Source organism: Ceratocystis lukuohia (genome assembly GCF_044167205.1).
Source record: "Ceratocystis lukuohia strain C4212 chromosome Unknown Supercontig3_pilon, whole genome shotgun sequence".
Taxonomy (NCBI): Eukaryota; Fungi; Ascomycota; class Sordariomycetes; order Microascales; family Ceratocystidaceae; genus Ceratocystis; species Ceratocystis lukuohia.
This window is the reverse complement of record NW_027263522.1, coordinates 1,069,274-1,091,294: the sequence shown is the minus strand read 5'-3', so window position 1 is coordinate 1,091,294 and position 22,021 is coordinate 1,069,274. Positions and strand designations below refer to the sequence as shown.

General features: G+C 50.2%; 7 protein-coding genes across 7 annotated transcripts; 4 read left to right on the top strand and 3 right to left on the bottom strand.

The window, feature by feature from the left end:
* Positions 1-438: 438 nt before the first annotated feature.
* On the top strand, positions 439-2,135 carry HOO65_030286 (cytochrome P450 monooxygenase; the record flags this gene model as incomplete). Its single annotated transcript, XM_071002095.1, has 3 exons — positions 439-833; positions 945-1,921; positions 1,984-2,135. The coding sequence occupies 3 exons, from the start codon at positions 439-441 to the stop codon at positions 2,133-2,135; spliced, it is 1,524 nt and encodes a 507-aa protein (XP_070859965.1).
* Positions 2,136-2,846: 711 nt separating this feature from the next.
* HOO65_030285 (uncharacterized protein) lies at positions 2,847-3,992 on the top strand (the record flags this gene model as incomplete). The annotated part of the gene is made up of 1 exon (XM_071000364.1): positions 2,847-3,992. The coding sequence occupies one exon, from the start codon at positions 2,847-2,849 to the stop codon at positions 3,990-3,992; it is 1,146 nt and encodes a 381-aa protein (XP_070859964.1).
* A 582-nt stretch (positions 3,993-4,574) lies between these two features.
* On the bottom strand, positions 4,575-6,541 carry HOO65_030284 (uncharacterized protein; the record flags this gene model as incomplete). Its single annotated transcript, XM_071002022.1, has 2 exons — positions 4,575-5,402; positions 5,462-6,541. 2 exons carry the CDS (start codon positions 6,539-6,541, stop codon positions 4,575-4,577), a joined length of 1,908 nt encoding a protein of 635 aa, XP_070859963.1.
* Positions 6,542-7,658: 1,117 nt separating this feature from the next.
* Positions 7,659-8,563, bottom strand: HOO65_030283 (phosphoglycerate mutase; the record flags this gene model as incomplete). Its single annotated transcript, XM_071002330.1, has 2 exons — positions 7,659-7,885; positions 7,999-8,563. 2 exons carry the CDS (start codon positions 8,561-8,563, stop codon positions 7,659-7,661), a joined length of 792 nt encoding a protein of 263 aa, XP_070859962.1.
* Positions 8,564-9,734: 1,171 nt separating this feature from the next.
* On the bottom strand, positions 9,735-12,331 carry HOO65_030282 (Vacuolar protein sorting-associated protein 27; the record flags this gene model as incomplete). Its single annotated transcript, XM_071001903.1, has 5 exons — positions 9,735-10,684; positions 10,763-11,567; positions 11,679-11,963; positions 12,044-12,176; positions 12,258-12,331. 5 exons carry the CDS (start codon positions 12,329-12,331, stop codon positions 9,735-9,737), a joined length of 2,247 nt encoding a protein of 748 aa, XP_070859961.1.
* Positions 12,332-14,127: 1,796 nt separating this feature from the next.
* HOO65_030281 (ubiquitin carboxyl-terminal hydrolase) lies at positions 14,128-18,024 on the top strand (the record flags this gene model as incomplete). Its single annotated transcript, XM_071001797.1, has 4 exons — positions 14,128-16,548; positions 16,608-17,482; positions 17,560-17,581; positions 17,971-18,024. The coding sequence occupies 4 exons, from the start codon at positions 14,128-14,130 to the stop codon at positions 18,022-18,024; spliced, it is 3,372 nt and encodes a 1,123-aa protein (XP_070859960.1).
* Positions 18,025-19,367: 1,343 nt separating this feature from the next.
* On the top strand, positions 19,368-21,736 carry HOO65_030280 (AMP-binding enzyme; the record flags this gene model as incomplete). The annotated part of the gene is made up of 4 exons (XM_071001940.1): positions 19,368-19,804; positions 19,915-20,234; positions 20,414-21,537; positions 21,647-21,736. The coding sequence occupies 4 exons, from the start codon at positions 19,368-19,370 to the stop codon at positions 21,734-21,736; spliced, it is 1,971 nt and encodes a 656-aa protein (XP_070859959.1).
* Between the last annotated feature and the right edge of the window lie 285 nt (positions 21,737-22,021).

Here is a 22,021-nt window from a genome sequence, read left to right as displayed (position 1 = left end):
TCTTTGTTTTGGTTTAGAAAGGGATAAGTGTTGATAATGAATTGTTTGTTTGTTGCAAGCTGGCTGTGACGATGATGTAATTCTCGGTGAAAAGGTCTCCGCCTGTATTATTAACCGGAATTTAGCCACCCGGTGAGAGCTAAGGTGAAGATATTATGTTGTCCAATCAAACAAATCGCACATAACATGGGCTTGGTTTCAGCGATGTGCTTATTTTAACTTGGATATGGCATCCCAATCGTCGTGATATCAGATTCTCTATTTCCACTGTTTCTTCATTCCTAGCGTTTCTTTATTTCATGCCATCTCATTTCACCATAATCCATTTTCTCGGTCTGTGAGGCAAAAGGACACGAATCTGTCTGGTCCAGTCCAACATACTATACATACCGAGATATATCTAGAGAGCCATATAAGGACACACATACACAAAGAGCAATGTCCTCGCCGGCGTTCCTCCCCAGCCAACCCACACCTATTGCCACGGCCAAAGCTCACTTTCTTACCAACTATATTGGCGGACTAGTTGCAGCGTATCTAGTCTACAAGCTAGTGGTATATCCGCTGTGGCTATCCCCGCTACGTAAGATTCCCAGCGCACACCCCAGCGCGCGCTTTTCACCACTATGGATTATGGCAGTGCGTCATGGCCTGCTACTACGCGAGGGCGGGGACTCGCTTGTAGCGCAGGCAGATCTGCATCGGCGGTTGGGCCCGGTTGTGCTGGTTGGCCCGCGCCATGTAAGCATCGACGGGCCTGAGATCGTGCGTGCTGTGTTTTATGAGCCAAGCCACAAGGCACGCTGGTATCAAGAGTTTACGGGCTATCACCGGTATGTATGGAGGCTGTGTTTGTGGGTAGCGGGCGAAACCTGTTCTAACCTTGGTCGCAGTATTCCAAATATCCTTTCGTCAAGAGATGCATATGCGCATTATTCACGTAGACGCATCGCCGCCCCAGTCTTCACCAAGTCTCATCTCCACAATAGTGCTGCTTTCAGAGCCCAAGCACAAACACTTCTTATCGACCGTCTGCTTCCGTCCCTCCTCAAGCAAGCACGGGAACCTGGAGGCATCGAGACTGTGGATTTGTCATTGGCAGTTGTGCTGGACTTTATCACTTCTTATATCTTTGGTATCGACAAGGCATCGGACATGATCTCCAGGACATCTGATGTGTGGACCATGTCAACAAAAGCTGGGCTTGTTGACGAGAAAAAGACGGCGGCGAGGGTGAGGTTTGAGACGTGGAATTTGGAGAGGTGTGACTCTCTAGCTGAGAGTTCTAGCACACTCACCGGGAAGGAAACGCACGAAAAGGGAAATACCCCAACTGTGTACCAAGCCACAGTAGATGGATATGAACGCGAGATTGAGGAGAATGGCGAGCACTCGCCTCTGCATGAAATAGCCACAAAGAAGAGAAGAGAATGTATCGCTTCTGAAACATTTGGACACATCATGGCGGGCCACCAGCCAACGGCGGTCGTCCTGTCCTACGTATTCTGGCACCTTTCTCGGACCCCACACATCCAGAAGCTACTACGCGATGAGCTGGGCAATCTAGGCATAGCTGGGAAGTCTAAGCTAGCACCATACAAGACCCTCGATGCCTGCCCTGTCCTTACCGCCGTTATATACGAGACTTGCCGTCTAAACTCCCCCATACCAGGCCCGCAAATCCGCTGCACACCACGCGCGGGACTCACGGTTGAGGGGTACTTTATCCCTGGCGACGTCGAGGTATCGGCATGTGCCTATTCGCTTCACCGCGATGAGGCTGTCTTCAAAGAGGCCGCGGCCTGGAAGCCTGAGAGATGGCTTGGAATCAGCGAGACTAGGATGGACGATTTACTCGAGTCGCTTTGGGTGTTTGGCAGCGGTCCGATGAGCTGCATAGGCTCTGAGCTGGCACTGATGAGTAAGTTTACTGCCCGCCTCCTACGGGTGAGATTGACGACTAATCTTGTGTTACAATTCCAGTCCTTAAGTATACTGTTGCAGCGGTATATGCAAACTTTGAAACCGCCGTTATCGACGATAGTAGATTCAAAACTACAGTTTGGCGAAGCATGATTAACCTAGACTCAACCTCTCGACTCACCCTTAGCTTTGAGAGAGCGAATACTCGTTAGTAACGCAAGAGAAGGAGAGAGTTGTGATCTAGGGTTAATTAGGGTATATACATACCCGAAGTGGGCTCGGTATGGTGTCCCCACTAATTCTCTGGGATCTGGGGGGGGAGGGGGGCTCTTCTTTTCTTGGCGGGAATCTTTGCTTGCTTTTGCTCTTCTTTCTAGAAACCTGCATTTTGCTGCATTTGCCGCTTCTTTTTGAGCTTTCCCATTGTTTCATCATCGCTGTGGAAACCTACATAAACTTCCCGACCTAATCATATAGCATCAACTGCCGGATACAACACATTCAGCTGATAACTCCAACTGCAACTACGGGTTGCGATTTTGGCGCCTTTTTTTTTATCGCTATTGCCTAGCTAGTCTAGCAAGGCTTCATCTAGCTACCTGAGATTTGAAGTCGACGATCCACCACCCATTTGCCCGCCAAACTTGCATTTTCTGTGCGTCATCTATCGCATTTGTGAGGTCATTGGCTTTTTTTTGGCAGCTTGCCCCCTCTTTTTTTTAAGCTCGCTGTTAATCTCGACTCATCATCCCCGAGTCGCGCTGCAACTACGACATTTGAGACTCGGAAACTACCTCGAATAACCAAAGCTGCCTTTGGAATCACGTGGAGTGTGGAGCGCATCACTTGAAGCTAGCCATCTTGCACGACCTCTGAATCGAGACGATAACGAATAGGCATACAAGCGCACACACACACACACAATGGCTCAGTCAGCACCATCTCCACCGCCTCTCCTCCTTACGAAGCGCATCACCAGTTTCCTTGCCCGATCTCTCTCTAACCATATCCACACTGTGCTTCTATGCTCGCCTGCTGGTAAACTGCTCGCCCATGTATCCTCGCCGCTCCGCCCCGTTGCCGAACTACGTACACAAGCTACCGTTGCCGCCTCGTTGATTAGCCTATATGCCTCTTCCGGAAGCAAACTCGCGCCCGTCCTATCCCGCGACAGCGACGGTGACAATCTAGACGATGCGCCCAGCGAATCTTCCTCCACCACCGGAAATGGCGGCTATTCCTACGTCACTGGTCCTTCACACTCCCGTCCACACGGCCACGGCTATAGCAACAATGGCCCTGGACCTGGTCTCGGATCTGTTCCGCCTTTAGTCTTACCTGCTGTCACTGGTGCCGACACTGACACGCCCCATGCTCTTGGCGAGCGTAGCTCCGGCCCGCGCCCCAAAACAATCACAGTGCAACTTGCTGGCGGAGCCGTCATTGTGCGCGAGCTAGCCTGCGGTCTTCTCTTTGTTTGCGTCGGAACAGCTGTTCCCTCCCCTGGTGTAGAGGACGCTACACACGCAGCGCTCTCCTCACTCTCATTGCACGGCCAGGCAGCTGGGTCTGCTGGTCCTCCCGTAGCCACGACTCTTGCGCAACAGCCTGCATCTGCTGGCCCACGAAACCCCCCTGGCGCTGGTTGCGGTGCTGGCTCGACAGCCCACTCACACACGGCGAGCAACAACAACCCCAACGGCGCCAGCCAAAATCATGCTGCTAGTGGTGGAAGTAGCGCGGGGGGAGCACCAAACGGAGCGTCTACCACGCCGACGGGCCCAGTTTCGGGCTCTACTGCGGCTACGGGCCCACCATCAGGCTCAGCTACATGCTCGACTGGGTCCGGACTGCTTCTTGCAGGCGGCCTAGGGGGTATGCATTCAACGGACTCGCCTGATGAGGCAGACAGCGTGCTAAGCGCTGGAGGCATGACGACAGCAAGTGTGGCGAGCACGGCAAGTGCTGTAGCGGTAGCGGGCATGAAACGCGCGGCAGAGGAAGCCGCGAGGCGACTGGACGCAAAGCTAGCAGCGTTATGTGTTCCGGATGAGGGAGTGTTTGAGTAGAACCAAAGCTACTGACTAGTTAGCTAGTGTGCGTAGAAGTTTGTTTAATTGTGCCCCCTCGTGTGGGGTTTTCACATCTACAAACTTGGAGGGAAGGGGAGGAGGAGAAGGAGGAGATCGATTGAGGAAAAAAAGTCTCTGCTGTATTTTATACCCGAGAATCGCGCCGTTTTTTTCGGCCGCAGTTTATGTTTATTGCCTACTACCATCATATATTGTTTCCTATCTCTCGCCTAATCCAAGTCCTTCTTGCGCTATGGACAATACAACATGTAATGTAACGGACTACCCTACCTTGCATGTAACTGTGGTCATAATTCGTTATTCTGTCAGCTACAGATTGAGACTAGATGTGATGAGGGGCTCTGGACAGAGGAAAAGGAAAAAAATGAAAAAGAAAAAAAAAGAGAGCAAAGGTACTTTGGGGCCAGTTCAGCAAGTCAATCTATCCATCCTTTGGTAATTGACGCTGTTTATATCAGCGGCAATAATACAAGCAACCTCCCTTCCCTCTAAAATCTCAAGATACTCGCTCGATGCCCAGCGTCTGCGTCTACTATACCGTGCTAATTTAAACTAGGTTTACTCAATGCTCATCCGCATAATTCCATCATTGGTGTCTACCATGCCTTGGTATCCAACTCGGCCTGGAATCTTGGTGCTCCTATTCAAAGTGCCACTTTCTATGCTCGCACTGGAAGAACTGGTAGCTGTTCCCAAGAGAGCCGGCCGATCTCCTCCGTTGCTAGTAGGCCTAGGGCCCCATGGTGGCATGTCACGTTGCATCGGGCTCTGCATAATGGGCGAGTTGTGCACACTAAGACTTGGTGACACAGCCCGCCGCTTGAACGACATAGGGTCAAAATCATCGTCTCGTCGTCTCTTGTTGTTGATGCGACGCGTGATTTCTGCCGCTGTAGGCAGCTGGGGCATATTAACTGACAGTGATAAAGCTGGAGGCTTTCCATCCATTTGAGTAGTGCTAGTAAGGAGCGGAGACTCCATTGTCAGATCATCGCTAAAAGTAGACATGGCTCGTGTTCTAATAGGTCCCAAAGGGGGTGTAGTGTGATTTTGCAGCGCTCCAGAACCAATGCTCTTCGAAGCCACGCTATCCCACAGTAGTTTTCCGTTGGGAGGAAGATTCTTTTTCCACGCAGCTGACAAGGCATTAGTGGCTTCAATCATCATGTCATCCTCAACAACTTCGTCAGCACTATCAACAGGCGCAAGGTTCGGAGAAGAGTGCGCCGTGGTCGAAACAGACTTGGGCATGATGTTTCTCGGCTCGGGCCGGTCACTTTCCATTACTTGTCTGACCACTTCGGCTTCACGTCTAGATTCTGAGTCAATGGGAGCAGTTTCTTCAGCAAGGGCTGCTTTGATTCGGGCAAAGCCTTTGGTTTTGGGCTATTTTGGGTTAGCCTGTTAGTATGCAAGGATCAGAGATAGCTACTAGGGAAACTCACGAGAAGGTTGCCGCGTTTCGTAGTGACTTTACGGATTACACTACGGTCAGCGCCATCCCCAATCGATCGCACGGAGTCATCTGGGTCGCTGTTCGAAATATGCAGTTGGTTCGCTTGCCAACTGATGCTATCGCGCCTACTGTGAGCCATGCCCAAAGGGCCATCTTTAGCCAAGCCCGAGGGCGGTGATTTAGAAATGTTGCTGAAACCAAGGCCCATGGGCGTCCGTATTCTGCGCTTTGGTAGTTTTTTTGGCCGTGTTTTGTCGCGGTAGCTCATCAGGCTGTTCACTGGCGCATTTCCTGGCCAGCCCATGGGCGGCATGGCAGTTCTTTGAATGTGTGGTGTTGTGATATATGGCTCTTCCATATCCTCATCCATAACGTCGTTGTCAGAGCTAGAATCGGTATCAGGGGAAGGTGCTCTAGCACCGCTAGCTATAGCAGCAGAAATCAAGCCCCGGTCTTGTCCGCCCATAACGGACCATAACGAGGAGGAAGACTGTTCAGTGCCCCCGTAGTCCCCAGAGCGTCTATGTGGGTGACTGGCAACACGGCTACTGCCAACCGTTGGGGACGAGTCTAGGTTATGTTGTTCAGCCAAGGTGGAATGATGCAGGCTAGTAGCGGCACGTGAAAAGTCCAGCCCTCTGGATCGACGAGGGATGATATTGGTAGGCGAAGAGTAAATTTGGGGGTGGTCGGTGAGTTTGGGTGAGGGCGGTGCTGGCTTGACGTTTTGTTGTACAGAGGAGGAGCCAAGAGGAGAGCCAAAATCTCGCGATGGCGCCGGGAGCTGGGCGGCTAGCCCGGCAGCCTTGCGGGGGAAGGAAGCACGGATAGGTGTGACTGGAGTGACGGCAGATGACTCCTTTATACTGCTATCATCTTTGGAAGCCCGGGAAGACTCAACAATGAGGGGAGAAGGCGATAGCTTGATGGGAGTTGACTGGCTACTATCAGAGAGGGCTCGTGCTCTCGTTATTGGCGTCAAGCTGGCTTTCACAATGTGCGGGTCTGTTTTGGAGTCGGCGTCGGTTGGTATGGCGCTATGGAAGCCGGAAGGCCGGGTGAGGTCCATAGTTGTAGAAGATGTGGCGTAGTAGTATCCAGTCGTGCGATGGTTTTGGAATTGAGGGTAAAACTGCCAAGCTGGAAAGCTGCAGGAAGAGGAGGTGGCCAATCACTATCAAGCGAGTTTTGATAGGGGGGGGGGTTAATTATAATTAAGCGTCTTGCTGGAAGAGGAAGGCCGGGGGAACGCAGACGACGGACGAGATGCAGGTCGGTGGCAGAAATCGATAATATCAGTTAAAATAAAGATGCGCTGATTAAACAGAAGGACGAGGACGAAGACGAAGACGAAGACGCAGACATGGAAGTGGGATCAAGATCCAGGGATGGTCGACAGGCAAGAGGCAGAAGGACGATAATTAAAATGATAGAAAGGGATGTGAGAAGGGCTCTGCTAGCAGGGTGAAAAAAGGTTATATATGCAGGAATGCTCAAAATCGCAAGAGCACCGCCGTCATCAAGACGCGAAAATCCAGGAAGTGATGTCGTTTTGCAAGAATCAAAAGCGGCGAAGAAAAGGAATAAGGGAAGAAATAAAATTGAAGTTGAGGTTTCAGCATGAGAGGAAGAAATTTTCTGCGTTGATAACTAGATGCTATCAGCCAGCTCTTCTTGTTTGGCAGCTACCCAATCTAGCAGTTTTATCATCACAGTTGACGAAACAAGAAGTTGCACACGCAAAGTGAGAGAAATAAGCCGAATTAACACAAGGCAAGAACTAAAGGGATACAGATCCGGTCCGTTTGTTCTTGTTGTTTAAAGAGCCGCCATAACCCAAACCCTGTATAACTTTTGCCAGGCTTTTTTGCCCCGCAACGCGCAGAAACCGCGTCACAATATAGACCAGACCATAAGTACTTGAACAGAAGCTACACTCCCACTATGCATCGTTGTATTATAAGATTAACTGTGTAAGCACTCCACCCGACAACAGTGGTGTAAGTAAACTTGACGTAACCAGGCCAAGCTACACGAGCGGACCAATGTTGCAACCACCAGTGCACGATTATAGCCAGCTCGGGCCTGTGGTTAATGTATGAATCTTTTCTCTATTTTTGCTAACCTTCTCCAAGGCCATTCGGTATTTGAACCACATGATCATCGTACGGCGACTTGGCCTGGGCTCATTTGGAAGAACCATTCGTGGAGGCTTCGTCCAGGCCGAGATAAGGGGCCAGCAGCTTGTGGTACCTCTGGCGTAGAGCTTGGCTTTCTTTCTCGTTTGGTCGCTGGGCATCGCCATTGCGTGCCTCCCAGCTTTCTGAGGTCTCAACAATAGTGGAGTTCTTATCGGCAAGCGTAGTGTCCGCAAAGGTGTACGCGCGGTACGAGGCATTGGTCCAGCCGGTGGCTTTAAAGAAGCGGACAAAGGTGTTAGATTGATGTGTGAAGCACGATTAAAAGAGAAGAGTACGAGATCGCTGAAATCGCGGGGAAGGAGGGAGGGGCAACAACTCAACTCACCATTATCTTGGGGGATATTGTGGAAACACTCAGTCAGGAAGTGCAAAAATGCGCCATGAGATACGACCACCACGTGCGCATCCCTGCCCTGGTTCTCCATCTCCCACTGCCGTGCGACAGCTTGAAGCTCTCGTCTCGCTCCAACAGCCCTGCTTTCAATCCTGCTCACAACGGCCTTGTAAATACTCTCATCGCCCAGCTTGTCATTCCAGTCCTTCTCAACGCGGCTCACATCAACTAATCCTTTATAATCACGCGCAATAATCTCCGGCTCTGAGCCCGTGTCACAAGCCCAGGGGCCAACCTCCTGCAACTTTGGCAATAGCAGCACCTTGAGACCGCGGTTGGAAGCTGGCTGGAAGCCGGCCAAACAGGTTTGGATAGTGCGTTGCAGAGGCGAGGCAATCAGATGCGTGACTTGATTGTGGAGGGGGAAAACGGACTGCAGACTGGCGCATTGGCTGTGTCCAAGCTCGGTCAGCTTCGGGTCATGAATAGACTCGGCCTCACGCGAGAGATTGTGTTCGCCTTGGGCATGACGAACAAAATGTAGAAATACGGTCATAGTTTGGTGTTGGGAGGTAACAATGACGTCAGGTACAAAATGTAACAAAAAAAGTCCAAAAACGGCAAGATTGGACAGCACAGGAATGTTGGACTCAAAGGACGGCGATGTTTATGAGCGATGGCAAACGTATAGAAGCGGAAGGGGGGCTTGTCGTTTTTATATATGTAGTGTGTCGTCAAAGGAAAGAGCAGAATGAGAAGAACTAGCTGGTGGAAGTTACCTCGGCCTTGAACAAACACCGAATCCTTGCTGATCCTTTCATTAGGTCACAGAATGCAACTTGACATTGTGATAGTGACTCGTAGGCTCCGCCAAGACGATGTATACACACACGTATGTAGCGTGTTACTTGGTTGAGTGTAGGATCATATCCCCAAAGCGTAGAGATACATCCCTTTCATCGTGAATCAAGTCGATAGCCCCAATGCTTGCCATACAGCCAGCCTGTTTATCGTCCTTATGCGACAATGAGCTCAGGCTGTTTGTGGTGGCATTCCTTCCCGGAGGTCAAAGAAACGCTGCGCTAGGATGGCTTACACTGTGACTAATTTATCCCTCGAGTCACAGACCACAGCGTGTGCACATACTCAAAGCTCTCATAGACGCATCAATGGATGCGTGTTCTTTCGGAAGTCTTGTCACCGCCAACTTCCTATGGCTTGTGACATGGATCACACATACACAAGTCCCTAAAGCTATTGAGGGCTCTTCCATGTGATGAGAGCACGGGGGGAAAGCTATCTATGTTTGACTCTTGACTCATTATCTTTGCTAATAATCTAGAAGTACTACCATAGCTGCCATAAAACCCTGTAGTAACATGACAAATCACAAACAACAATCAGGCGTATCTATTAACGTTACTGGTAGATGCTTACCCTTTTACAGCTGACTCCATACCGCATACTTGACTCTCGTTCTTTCATTTCCTAGCCAAGTCAAACAAGCTCGCCCCATTATACCAGTTGGATTGTAGCTCAGCCGATAGAGAGAACCAAGAGAACCCGACATTTTTTGCCTAGAAAGCACAGATGTCATATCATGTATACGTTTCGTGCACACGCATTTACAAAAAAAACATAAACATGCGTAAAAAGGTAAAAAAAAAAAAGAGGAACACCAAAATTAACAAGAGGCCTACATATCCATTCTATCTCAAGCCCTAAACTCAAAACTCAATCAGCGCCTCCTCCACAGCCGGCTTCTGGGCTGTTGCTACCGGAACATGTTGAGGGGCCGACGGAAATGCCTCAGCTCCGTAGGAATTATAAGGTTGGCTCGGTCCTGAAGGAACATGCTGTTGTTGTTGCGGTTGTTGTTGCGGCTGTGGCTGCGGCTGATGATGATGCTGCTGTTGTTGCTGCCAAGAGGCCTGGCGCTGTGGGCCCTGGCCCTGGCCCTGGCTATGGGCTTGGGATGGAGGAGGCGGCGCCGATGGCGAAGACTGCCAGTAGGGTGCCGTCGGTACTTCTTGATGTAGGGTAAGCTGGGCAGAAGGGGGCGAAACCTCCAATGCCGCTGGCGCTGACGGCTGTGTTGGCGAAGACACAGTAATTGGCGACATGGCATGTGCATTCGGCGGGTCAGCAGGCGGGGTATTGGAATGGTAGGCTGAGTGATAATACATAGCATCATGGTCTGTTGGGGGGGCGCTGGGCAGGCGCTGGGGGTTTTGCTGTTGGGCCAGGGCGTGGTGGCCGTTCTCTGTGGGTGGTGCTGGGGGAGGTTGTGAGTAAACAGTCTCTGGGGGCAGTGTTGATGCTTGCCACGCTTCAGTAGATGGCGGCTGTGAAGGGCGTTGGGAGGGGAGGGACATGGAAGAAGCGCGTTTATCATAGCCAGCCGCGTACTCGGCTCGAGGAGTTTGATGATAGGCATGAGTAGGGGGCGGTCCATAGCCAGCAGGAGCCGGGTTGGGAGAGTAAAAGTTTTCAGCAGGGCCGCTGGGATTATGCATAGGTGGGGGAGGCATCGAGGAGTAGGGAGCGGAAGGCTGGCGGGCATCATTATATCCACCAAGAGAATGATGGGAGTAGGCGTTTGAAAGGCGCTCCTCAAGCATTCGGTCGTAGTATCGGACCACAGTTGCCAGTTTAGCGTGTAGGTCGAGCAAGGTCTCTGTTGTCATCAGCTGCCAGTTAGATAAAATATTTCTGATATTTAGCAACCGGAAAGTAGTAGCAAAATTAGACTTACCGTGCTTGCTCATGGTTTCGCCGTAAGTCCGTGCAAGCTTGGGCCTCAGTGCGCTGATGCTATCATACAGCTCCTGGATCTGAGGCTCCCGCAAGATTGTTCCTGGAGGCTGAGTTTGCAACCTTTCAACGAGAGTCGAAAATAGGTTAATGTTCTCCGCCTCGACAGGCGTCAGCTCATAGTCATTCTTGGGGGGTACAAAGTTGGGAATGGCGTTGGTGTCGGAATCGGCCGTCTGCTTCTTCAAAGCAGCTGAATGCATCATCTTCTGCTCCTCCATATCAGCCAGAGAGGCAGCGATGGCCTTCTTAAGGTCTTCATCCTCGTCTCCTTCCTCGGGACCGGACTGGCCGCTGTCCTGGGCATGGCTATTCACCGTAACCTTGGAGTCAAAAGTAACTTGCTTAGGAGTATTTTTGGTGGGCTCAGCATAGCCTTTTGAGTATGCGCGGACCTCCTCTAGGCTCATAGCCAATGCCTTCTTCAAATCTTCGTCGAAGTTATCCTCAGGGTCAACGCGGGCATTTCGGGGATGCAAAGCGGAGGTGCTTCGAGTTTTGTGGGGATACGTAGGCGATCTATCAGAAGAAGGTGCCGGCTGAGCCTTTCGTGTCGTTAGCTTTTCGTAGCACCCATCGTCAACTCGGACGGGGTCGGTAATGCCCAAATGAGGCAGCGGCAGTGTTTTGCTCGAGCATTGGTGGTCAAAAACGTTTCCACAGTTACGGCAATGGTGCTTGCGGTTGGTGAACGTAAAAGCAGTGCGGCAGCGCATGCAGATTTCGGAGTCAGCCCATTCGGGAGGCTACGCAAATAAAGGGTTTATGGGTTAGCACGGGACTTGGGTTGCTCGTCAGATGGATATCGAGCCGGAACCCGTTTATTCCCAACAGAGGGAAGAATAAAGGCAACTTACCGCGCTACTATCAATCATACTACTAGCCACAGCTGTTTTGGGTGGAAACTCAAACCCGTCCTTTTTAAGGGTACGGTAGGTTGTAGTGATGTACATGAGCTCATAACGGCCCTCAGTAGCGACGGCCCAAGCTTGGATAAGCTCCAGAATCTTGGCCTTGACATTGGCATTGATGGCGATTGGGCCAGTAGCCTCAAGATGAAGTTTGAGATTGTCCATAAATTCGCGCGAAGCGATCTCGCGTAGAAAGTGATCGCCACCATTCTTGATGCAAGTATCTGTAAGCTAGAAGGGGAAAGAACAAGAGAGTACATTAGCTGGAAGGCCGATAAATCAGTCGCAGAAACGAGCAGGATATTGCGTACATTGAGGGCGCTGAGTTGGGTATTAGGGTTCTTGTTGTCGATGCGTTTTTTGAGCGATCGCATCGCCTCCTTAGGCTGCACAGCTTTCGAGCGGATGACGTCGGAGATTTCGAGGTTAAGAGCAATATCCTCACTAACAATGACAACATTTAGCAAGACTAAATAGACAAGGCGGACGGCGAAGTCTCGAAACTAAGAGGTATTATTCACTCACAGACTGCTACTGGTTGCCTTTTCAATCTGCTCGTCTAACGCCGTATTGGCTGACGATGACCACCATCCCATCATTTTTACGGCGATCGACGATGGAGATACAGCACGAAGGGCTCGGGGAAAGCTTTGGGATGCTACGATCTAGAAAAGCAACGGCGGGTTTATCGATCGAAGAGATGGATGACAACGACAGTGGCGGATGGCGGGGAGCCGAGCTGGGATGTTGGCATAGGAGGTGGATGGATGGATGAGGTTAATTAGGTTAGAAGGTTGCACGCAATAGATAGATGCATGCACCAAGAGCCAACAGCGGCGACAAGGGAGAGATTAGTCAGACAGGAGCAAGGAGGAGAAAGTGCAACAAAAAGTGGCAAAACAAATAATATAGCCCGCAGGAGTCAATGGGAAGTAAGGCTCATCAAGCTTGCTGACGACCCAAGGTTGCTAATTGATGATACAATGATGCATAGTGCCCATAATGTCGGACAAGGTCAGAATGCCTGATCAAGTGGAGCCTTGGTAGGGTCCTCCCATTGTTAGCTGGTGTTACAAGGGAGGCTCCCATCACGTGCAGTCTGCTTAGTCATATGAGCTATCACGTGCTAGCATCCGACAGCCTAGACAAGCCTAGTGAGCATCAGCTCCACAGTGCTCTTTTCAGCTTCATTGCAAGTCAGTAAATATTATATTTATAAGCCTACCCAGTATAGAAAACGCAGGTATGATGCAGGTGCATCTCTTTGTCTTATTTGCCATCGGCATATCTTTCGGTACCTACCATTCCGTTCTTTGTAGCCTTTGATATCTTCGCTATGTTCTGTAGAAAGAAAAGGGCGGGCCTATGAAGAGATGTTCCTCCATGAAACACACCAAGCAAAAGTCTATATAAAGGCTCTACAGATCTAGTGCCAGCTTGAGTTTCAAAGACCCCCTCAGTGGGTTTCAGTGCCGCCTGCGTCTGATGCTGTAGCGATGACCACATTGGGGGCAAGCGCTTCTATTTACCCCACTTTTATTAACTACAGGGGTCATAGGAGGAAAAAAGCATAGACGTCATGCTCCGTCTCAAAACAAGCCAGAAGGGGCGGGAAATACAGAGAACGCAAGGCTGCCCTGATGCTTCTGAGGGCTCTGCTTAGAAGGCTCCTCTTAGAGGACTACAGCGGCAAGAGCCAGCTATTGATCGCTGCAACAGCAGCCTCACCCTTCATTCTTCCTCTCCCCCTCTTCTCTTTTCTACGTCTACATACATGCTGCGTCGCCAAGATTTTTGCTTCTCTGTTTCGTCTCTTGCTGCCACAGCGGCTTTTTCTTCTTCGTCGCTTCTCTGTGGCTTCTTCCTGCCCTTTATTGATTACTGAAGCACACGTTATCTCATCGCCCATCATCATTGCATCAACCTAGCGCCAGCTTGCCTTTTATCCTTTGTTTACTCGCCTGCATTGCCGCCACTTATCACTTGTTACCACTAACCCAATCTTAACTCTTACGCTTTGTTTGCTGTTCGCTACTACGGATACACCAATATCCAGGCCGATTCCTAAAAGAACAGTCAAGTACCCGACTAAATCAGCACCACCTGCTTCCACAGCAACAAGCCAAAATACAACCTCCAGAAACCCCCACGGTGTGCAAGCCACCCGCGTATTCGGCCTTGTTGCCTTTTACGCTGCGCATGCTATAGTTTTGCTTCTTTCCATTATCCAATCGACATGATATGGTAACAACGCCGCCCATAGAGCTCTCTGTTTGGTACGGCTTTATTGCTGTCTGCCCACCACCCTAACTGGCGTCATCTTCAAGTCAACATCCTATCGCTGTCACTATCCACCCAACGCCCGCCTCCATACTCGTTGTCGTCCGCCTTCAGAATGAGTCCTACGGCATATACCTCACCACCACCAATGGTGCCGACTTCGAAGGCCGGCCCGGCCCACAGCCACAGCCATAGCCACAGCCATAACCATACTTATTCTCTCGACACTCAATTGCTAGCAACCCCGCGTACCAAAGGCACCAATGCCGCTCCCATCCCTCCCTCAAGGCCCCTTCGCCATCTGGATGACCTGAAACTTGCAAACCCTGATATCGACCCTTCCATGCCTATTAGCCGCGTGGTGGATGAAGGGAATCGCTTGATACGAGAAGCTGCTTCCTACCGCGACATCTCCCATCAAATAGATCTTGCCTTTGAAAGCTATCTCAAAGCTTTCATCATATCAGCCAAGGTCATCCCCGTCCACCGTGAGGCCTCGGCTATGGTCGACCGCAAAGAACTCAAGGCTGCCTATACTCGACTCCAAGCCGATGTCAACAAAAACTACGAAAGCTTTGAGCAGATCAAGCTCATGATCATTGCTGACAATGAACGCTCTGGAGTCACCCCGCTTCATACTAGGAGCGCTCTGTCCAACAACCATTCCAGCAGTCATTCTAAACGGCAGCCTATTGCTCCAAGTAAGCTTGGCCATCGACGCGAACAGTCCACACCCAATTCCGCCACAAACCCCTCCCCTCTGTCCCAGTCAGAAGAATCTCCCACCGGGAAACAGCCGCCTGTAGTCCGCCCCAAGCCCCAGAATCTCATAGGGAAGTCCATTGCAAACTCGGAATCATCTGTCGACGACTTGCGCGACCGCTTCTCTCGTCTTCGAAATAATGCCCCAACGCAAGGCATAACCCCAAAGCCACAAGGCCCTAGAAGCATGCCTGGGTCTTCTAGCCGGCCCAAAATTACAGCCATCACCCAGCTGCCTCAGCTTCCAAAACTCCCCGACGCCATTTACAGCCCGGCGCGGGGCACTGTGTCTTCAGAAGCCGCACAACTTCCTTCGAGCACACCACGGGGGCTTTTCACTCGCACAGGATCCATGTCTTCGAATAATGGCTCCTACTCACCTGCAAGTGCCTCAGTGCCAAATTCTCAACTCTACCCTACGTCAGCGACGTCATCGACTGCCCATTCACAATCAGTAGACGTATCCCAAATACAATCAGCGACTGAGCACGGAAATACGGCACAATCGCCGCGATTCAAAGGTCCAACACCACCAGTCAAGAAGCCCATTGTGGTTACACTTCCTGCCGGCAACTCAGTCACTCCCTCACAACTAGCTAGTGTTATGAAGACTGGCATTCGAGTCATGATTATAGATGTTCGCTCCCGGGAAGACTTTGATTCTGGTCACCTCATGTCGCAGGCTACAATATGTATAGAGCCTGATATCCTTATGCGTGACAATCTCTCGGCTGCCCAAATCGAAGAAAGCTTAGTAGTGAGCCCAGTCTCAGAAGAGAAGATCTTTGAGAAGCGCCACGAGTTTGACCTCGTTGTCTACTATGACCAGAGCACTGTTTCAGTTCCACAACAAGGACTGGTGACGGATCCTAATCTCAAGGCCCTTCAGTCTCTACATCGCGCTCTTCTCCATCTCAATTGCGAAAAGGAGCTCAAAAATCCGCCACGCCTCCTCACCGGCGGGGTTGATGCGTGGATCGACCATGCTGGACCTTTCTCGTTACAAGAATCTTCCACCAGCAAAGCAGAAAAGCGGAAACCCAACCCAAACTTCCTCAGCGATGGTAATGCCGACGATTCCCTCATTGGCCACCGGCGTAAAAGCGTGCGCTACATTGTCAACCCTTTAAAATCAGAGGACATCCAGAAATGGGAGGAAACTATACAAGCTGAAGAAGAAACCGCTTCTTCTCCTACTTTTATACGCAGCCGCGACGAGTTCCTCCGCCGGTTCCCCGAGGTTCTTCCAGATCAGGAGGAGTCCATGACTTCCTCTACGCCTCCTCCCGCTCGCCAGCCTCCGATACCGCCATTACCAAGAAAATATGCGCCAGTGCAACCCCAAGAGTCTCCCATGTTTATCCCGCCTCCCCAAAGACCGCCTCCGGCCCTTCCCCGCCCTGATCTCACGGGCCTAAGCCATAAAGACGATAACGACGACTCTAATGCAAACAGCCGATCGTCTGGTCGCCAGTCTTCGAGCCGCCAATCATCCCTTGGTGATGGCGGCCTTGAAGTTATAGGGCCACATTACACAGGCCTTAACAATCCCTCTAATTGGTGTTATGCCAACTCTATTCTACAGGTACTACGCGCATCGCCTGGATTCTCCCAAGAAATTTTGTTATTCAACAAAACAGAGAATGCTTGGCCTATTACGCAAAAGGACATTGAAAAAGCACCACCGCCTCGGTTAATGATCAAGATGATGTCGAACTTGTTTATGTGGATGCATTCTGGCAACTTCAAGGCTATTACCGCTCAGACATTGCTGGTAAGAAGAGCTCTCGTAGACTGAATCTGAACAAGCATGGCTTACTAACATACCCTAAGGATTATTCTAAATATCTATGCCAAAAGGCTGGGTTTGAACAAGTTTTCGGCAACTCAAACCAGCAAGACGTAACGGAATTTGTTGTTTTCCTAACAGATCAACTGCATGACGAGACAGACCGCTTTCGAAATCTCAACAGCGACTATATTAGTGCGCCAATCAGCGAGATTGAGTCCTCGCTAAAGGGCGCCATGAACTTTTGGAACACGTACTGCAGTAGGAGCCAATCGATTGCTGATAAGTACTTCCGTGGTGTTACAGTCGAGTACACGCAATGCAGCCACTGCAAACGCACTGAGCGCTCTGCCAGTGTATTCTTCCCACTGTACTTGACACAATCATGTGGCCCCGACGCCAAAGTTCAGGACGAGACTCTTATTGACACCATGCAATCTTCCTTCTCTCGAATGTACATTGACGATCGGCGGTGCGAAAAGTGCAACAAGTCTGGGTGTGAGCGCTGGAGCGAGCTTGCCCGGCTACCTCCCCTTCTCGCTGTCGTGCTCCCACGCGGCGAATCGGTTGGATCAACAGCTGTCAAGCTCTGCAACAAAATTACATGGGACTTTAACAACTTTGATGTTTCTCGTTTCTGCCTGCCTGCTGCACAACGGACCGGAGCTGGCAACACGACACCCAGTGACCCTGGCTTTGCAGTGCCGGCACAATACGAGTGCTACGGCGTGATTGTGCATCGCGGCGCATCAGTCGCCAATAGCGGGCATTACTACTCTTATGTGCGCAAGATGAATGACCGGTCGCCATATGCATGGTACAAGTGCAATGACTCAGTAGTCACAAGCGTGACAATTGGGTCAGGCACTAGCGCCGACCAGCAGAACGAGGTGTTCAAGAGCGGCGCTAATGCGGTGCCGTACGTGGTGTTTTTCAAGCGCAAAAACTTTGATTTCTTTTCAACTAGTTGAAAGGACAGACCCTGACATATTACAGTTGTGGCGTTATGGCATGGCATGTGCGTAGTTTGCTTGTCTTTTGCTTTGTTGCTTGCGGCCTTTGATATTTCTCCATACCCTGTTGTTCCATACTTGTAACGATGTTCACGTTCTCATATTCTAGTATCTGTGCTACGTCCTGGAGGGTATCTCGCTTTCTAGGAGATGTCTACGTAGTACTGAAGCTATGTTATAGATGAAGGCCAAGGTTGCCACATTATGTGAAGCTGCTCAGTGCTGTTTCTGCCAGATATGTTTATATTGAGAAGCTTTGGCCACCAGGTAGCCTGTTTATACATTGCGGCTGTGCAAAAGATAACAGCATGACGCAAAGTACATTTGATGCAAAACCCAGAAGTACTTATATCGCTGCTACTAGCCAAAGTATTCACATGCAAACAATCCCCAGACTGACACCGTTGCTTCCGAGGGTGAGAATTTGTTGAGCAAGCCCAAAATATGACCTTTTAGGGTTGCAGGATGGTCCAGGGCTCCCGTCTCCAAATGGACTTGCTCCAAATGAAAGCAATTCACAAGACTTAGAGCCCTTGGCAAAGTGGGGCTTATTGAGATGAATTCATCAGGCTTCATTGGAGAACCGAGTTAGCGGGTAGCTGCTCTACGATAAGGTCACTCGGTTAGGCCTCAGCCTTTTGTGTGTATGCGCCTTGAGTTGTCTTCATAGCAAAACCCATACATGAACCTTAATCGTTTCTACTTGTCATCTGCAAAACTTCACTCTGTAGCTAGGAAACAAGCCATTGCACTTCATTTCAATGTTAGCATTACATGCACCAGAATATCGTCTTTGTTCTCGCTTTTTTCCTTTGTTCATGTCAGAGCATTTACTCACGTCTTTCACAAAGTGAGTGCAGTAGAGCCTTGTTCGTTTATGATAGAGCCCCACTTCAACTGCCGGATCCAATTAGAAGCAGCCCCCTGTTTGGCTTGCCCCAACATTTTCTCCCCTTGCCTTGCCTTTGAGTCTCAACGCTCCTCCCTCCTCATTGGAATATTGGAGGCTGGTTCCACAAAAAAGAATAGAACGATATGACAGCCAAGCATAAGCTAGCATTAGCATAGCATAACACAAAACAAGCCAAGCAAAAAAGCAAAGCTCTCTCCTCCAAAAGACTGAAGCTGCAATACCTGGAACTGCCCATTGGCCCCCCTCCCCCCCCCCACAAGTTCTAAATAGCTAAAAGCTGGGTGTCAACAGCTAACCTAGCCTCAGCCTGCGCTAGAGGCTAATGTGGTAGGTAATTACTCGTTTTCGTTCCTCTTTATCCTTAGCTAGCCCTTGTCGTAAATGTTCATAAAGATTCATAAGTAGCTGCCCCAGAAACTATTGCCAGTTCAGTCGCCTTTATTTTACTGCCTTGCATTTTTGTGATACCAAATACCAAGTGGCAGGCGCGTCGTCATTAATCCTCTCCTTCCCCATAGTTCACCAAATTCATCTCTTAAAATTCTCGCTTCTTGCCTAACTCTATTAGGCGTCTGTTTGCTGTGAATTGAGAACAAGTATCCTCCATTTTTCTCTCTTCTGCATCTGGTCCTATCGTCTTGTTTAAATTTCTAATCAGGACCTCTTCATCTTCCATCTGGCCTAGAGATTCCATCTTCAAGCTACGCATTTGTCTACCTGCCGCACACCTGGGCCCAATCCATACTCGGGCTTGCAACTTGTCGAGATTTCCTTTGAAATTTCCGCCGAACAGCTCCGGTGCTTCGACCATCCTTCCCGTCCTTTCTTAAATCCAACCATTTGTCTCTTTGTCGCGTCACACATTCAACTACTTCAGTATGACGTTCACTACTGGAATGGCGCCCCTCAAGCAGATGGGCAAGCCTCCTTACACCATTGAGGTTCCTGGTGTTGCCGTCGAGGGCGAAACTCTTCCCCGCCGCCACCCCAAGGCAAAGGATGGCCTTCTGCGATCCCCTGACGAGGGCGTCTTCACCATCTTCGATCTGGTTGAACGCAGTGCAAAGTTGTTCGCCAAGAACACCATCACTGGTCAACGTAAGCTTATTAAGATGCACAAAGAGGTCAAGAAGGTGCCCAAGGTCGTAGACGGCGAAGTTATCCAGGTCGACAAGGAATGGCAGTACTTCGAATTGTCGCCTTACAGCTTCATTACCTACGCTGAACACCAGAAGCGCTACACCCAAATTGGTGCCGGTCTCCGTAAACTCGGCGCGAACCCCGGTGATAAAGTCCATCTGTTTGCTGCCACTAGGTAGGCTTTACTTGATTTCCTGCTCGTCCACCGATCTAATTCCCCTAGCAACTTCAATGGGACGATGCTCAAGGCAAATGATGTTGATATTGATACTCTCTTTCTTATAGTGCCAACTGGCTTACCCTTGCCCATGCTTCCTCATCGCAGTCTATTTCCATCGTTACCGCCTACGATTCCCTCGGTGCTAGTGGCGTTGAACACACTATTGTCCAGTCTGCACCAGAAATCATGTATGTCGACCCGCATTTGTTGAAAGTTGCTAGCGGCGCCTTAGAGAAGGCTACCTCTATCAAGACCGTCATTTACAACGACAACTGCATCTTCGCTGCTGGCGATGAGGTGGAAAAGTTCAAGGCTTCGCACCCCAACCTTGCTGTGCTCAGCTTAGAGGAGGTTCGCCAGCTTGGAGAAGAAAACCCAGTGGAGTGTGTCCCCCCAAACCTGAGGATATCTTCTGTTTGATGTACACTTCCGGCTCGACTGGCGTTCCTAAGGGCGTGCCTATCACACACGAGGCTGCTTGTGCTTCCGGTAAGCTCCTTATCATCCTCACCCCTGCCTTCTGTTGTAATTTAACTACAAGTCACTAACGCTGGTTTTCTCTAGTTGCCGGCCTTTACTCCTGCGTGGAAGGCACTGTCACCTCGAACGATACCATTCTGGCCTACCTACCCCTCGCCCATATCTTCGAACTCGTCCTAGAAAACCTAGTCATCTTCATTGGTGCTACTATGGGCTATGGAAGCCCCCGTACTCTTTCCGATACCATGACGCGCAACTCAGCTGGCGACATGCGTGAGTTTGCTCCTACCATCCTAGTTGGTGTGCCGCAGATTTGGGAGACCGTTCGAAAGGGTGTCACCGCCAAGGTTGAGCAGTCTAGCCCTCTGATCCGCTCCCTCTTCTGGGGTGCAATCAACTACAAGACTTGGATGACGAGCCACAGTATGCCCGGTGCCAATCTATTAGATTCCGTGGTATTCAGCAAAGTGCGCCAGATGACTGGCGGTCGTCTGCGGTTCATTGTAAACGGCGCTAGTGGTATTAGTGACAGCACCAAACACTTTCTATCCATGGTCTTGGCACCCATGATGGCTGGTTATGGCTTAACCGAGACTGCAGCTATTGGATCCCTAGGCTCCCCCATCCAGTACTCACCTACGGCCATTGGCCCTATCCCTGCCTCTGTTGAGGTCAAGCTCGTGTCTATTCCTGACCTGGGCTACTTCACTAACAAGACCCCTCCTCAGGGTGAAATCTATATCCGTGGATACTCAGTTATCAAGGAGTACTTCCAAAACCCTGAGGAGACGGCCAAGGCTATCACTGCTGATGGCTGGTTTAAGACCGGTGATATTGGCGAGTTTGACTCGGTTGGTCACATGAAGGTTATTGACCGTGTCAAGAACCTGGTAAAGCTGGCTGGTGGCGAGTACATTGCCCTGGAGAAGCTAGAGTCGATCTACCGCGGCAGTCAGCTGGTTGCCAACATCATGGTGCAGGGCGACAGTGAGCACAGCCGAGCTATTGCTGTGATCATGCCCAACGAGATCAACATGAAGGCCAAGGCCAAGGAACTGGGTATCGTCGACGAACACATCTATTCCAACTCCAAGATGCGCTCCGCTGTGCTCAAGGACCTGACAAGCATTGGCCGTAACACAGGCCTAACCAGCCTAGAACTCATGGCTGGCGTCGTGATTTGCGACGAGGAGTGGACTCCTGTGAATGTAAGTTTTCCTTCTATAGTTTTGTTCTTACTCGATAGAGACAACGAAGGGTTCATGTGCTTTGGGTATAGGTCAAGCTAACTTTGTCTTTCTTTTTCCTCTCTTCTAGGGCCTTGTTACTGCGACACAGAAGGTTAACCGTCGCGCTATCAAAGAGAGATATGCAGCGGAGATTGCAGAGTGCTTCAAGTCAGTGTAAGAAGCGCGTATCTGTGTATATGTCCCTTGCTCAACCACGCACTGTTCCCGCTATCCCGCCGTATTGGCTCCCTTGGTTTTGCTCTGTTTTTGTTCTCTGTCCCCGCCTACCTCGTGATTGATTTGTATTTGTCGTTATCTGTGGGGAATCTCCGATTATGCTTTCTTATTGTTTCGTTCAATCTTTTAGGCTTTGTTTTCTCTGATTTTGAATTTGATCTCCGGTTTTTTCTTACTTCACATGGTTATTTTTGCTTTGTTTTCCTCTCTGTCTAGCTATCCCCCC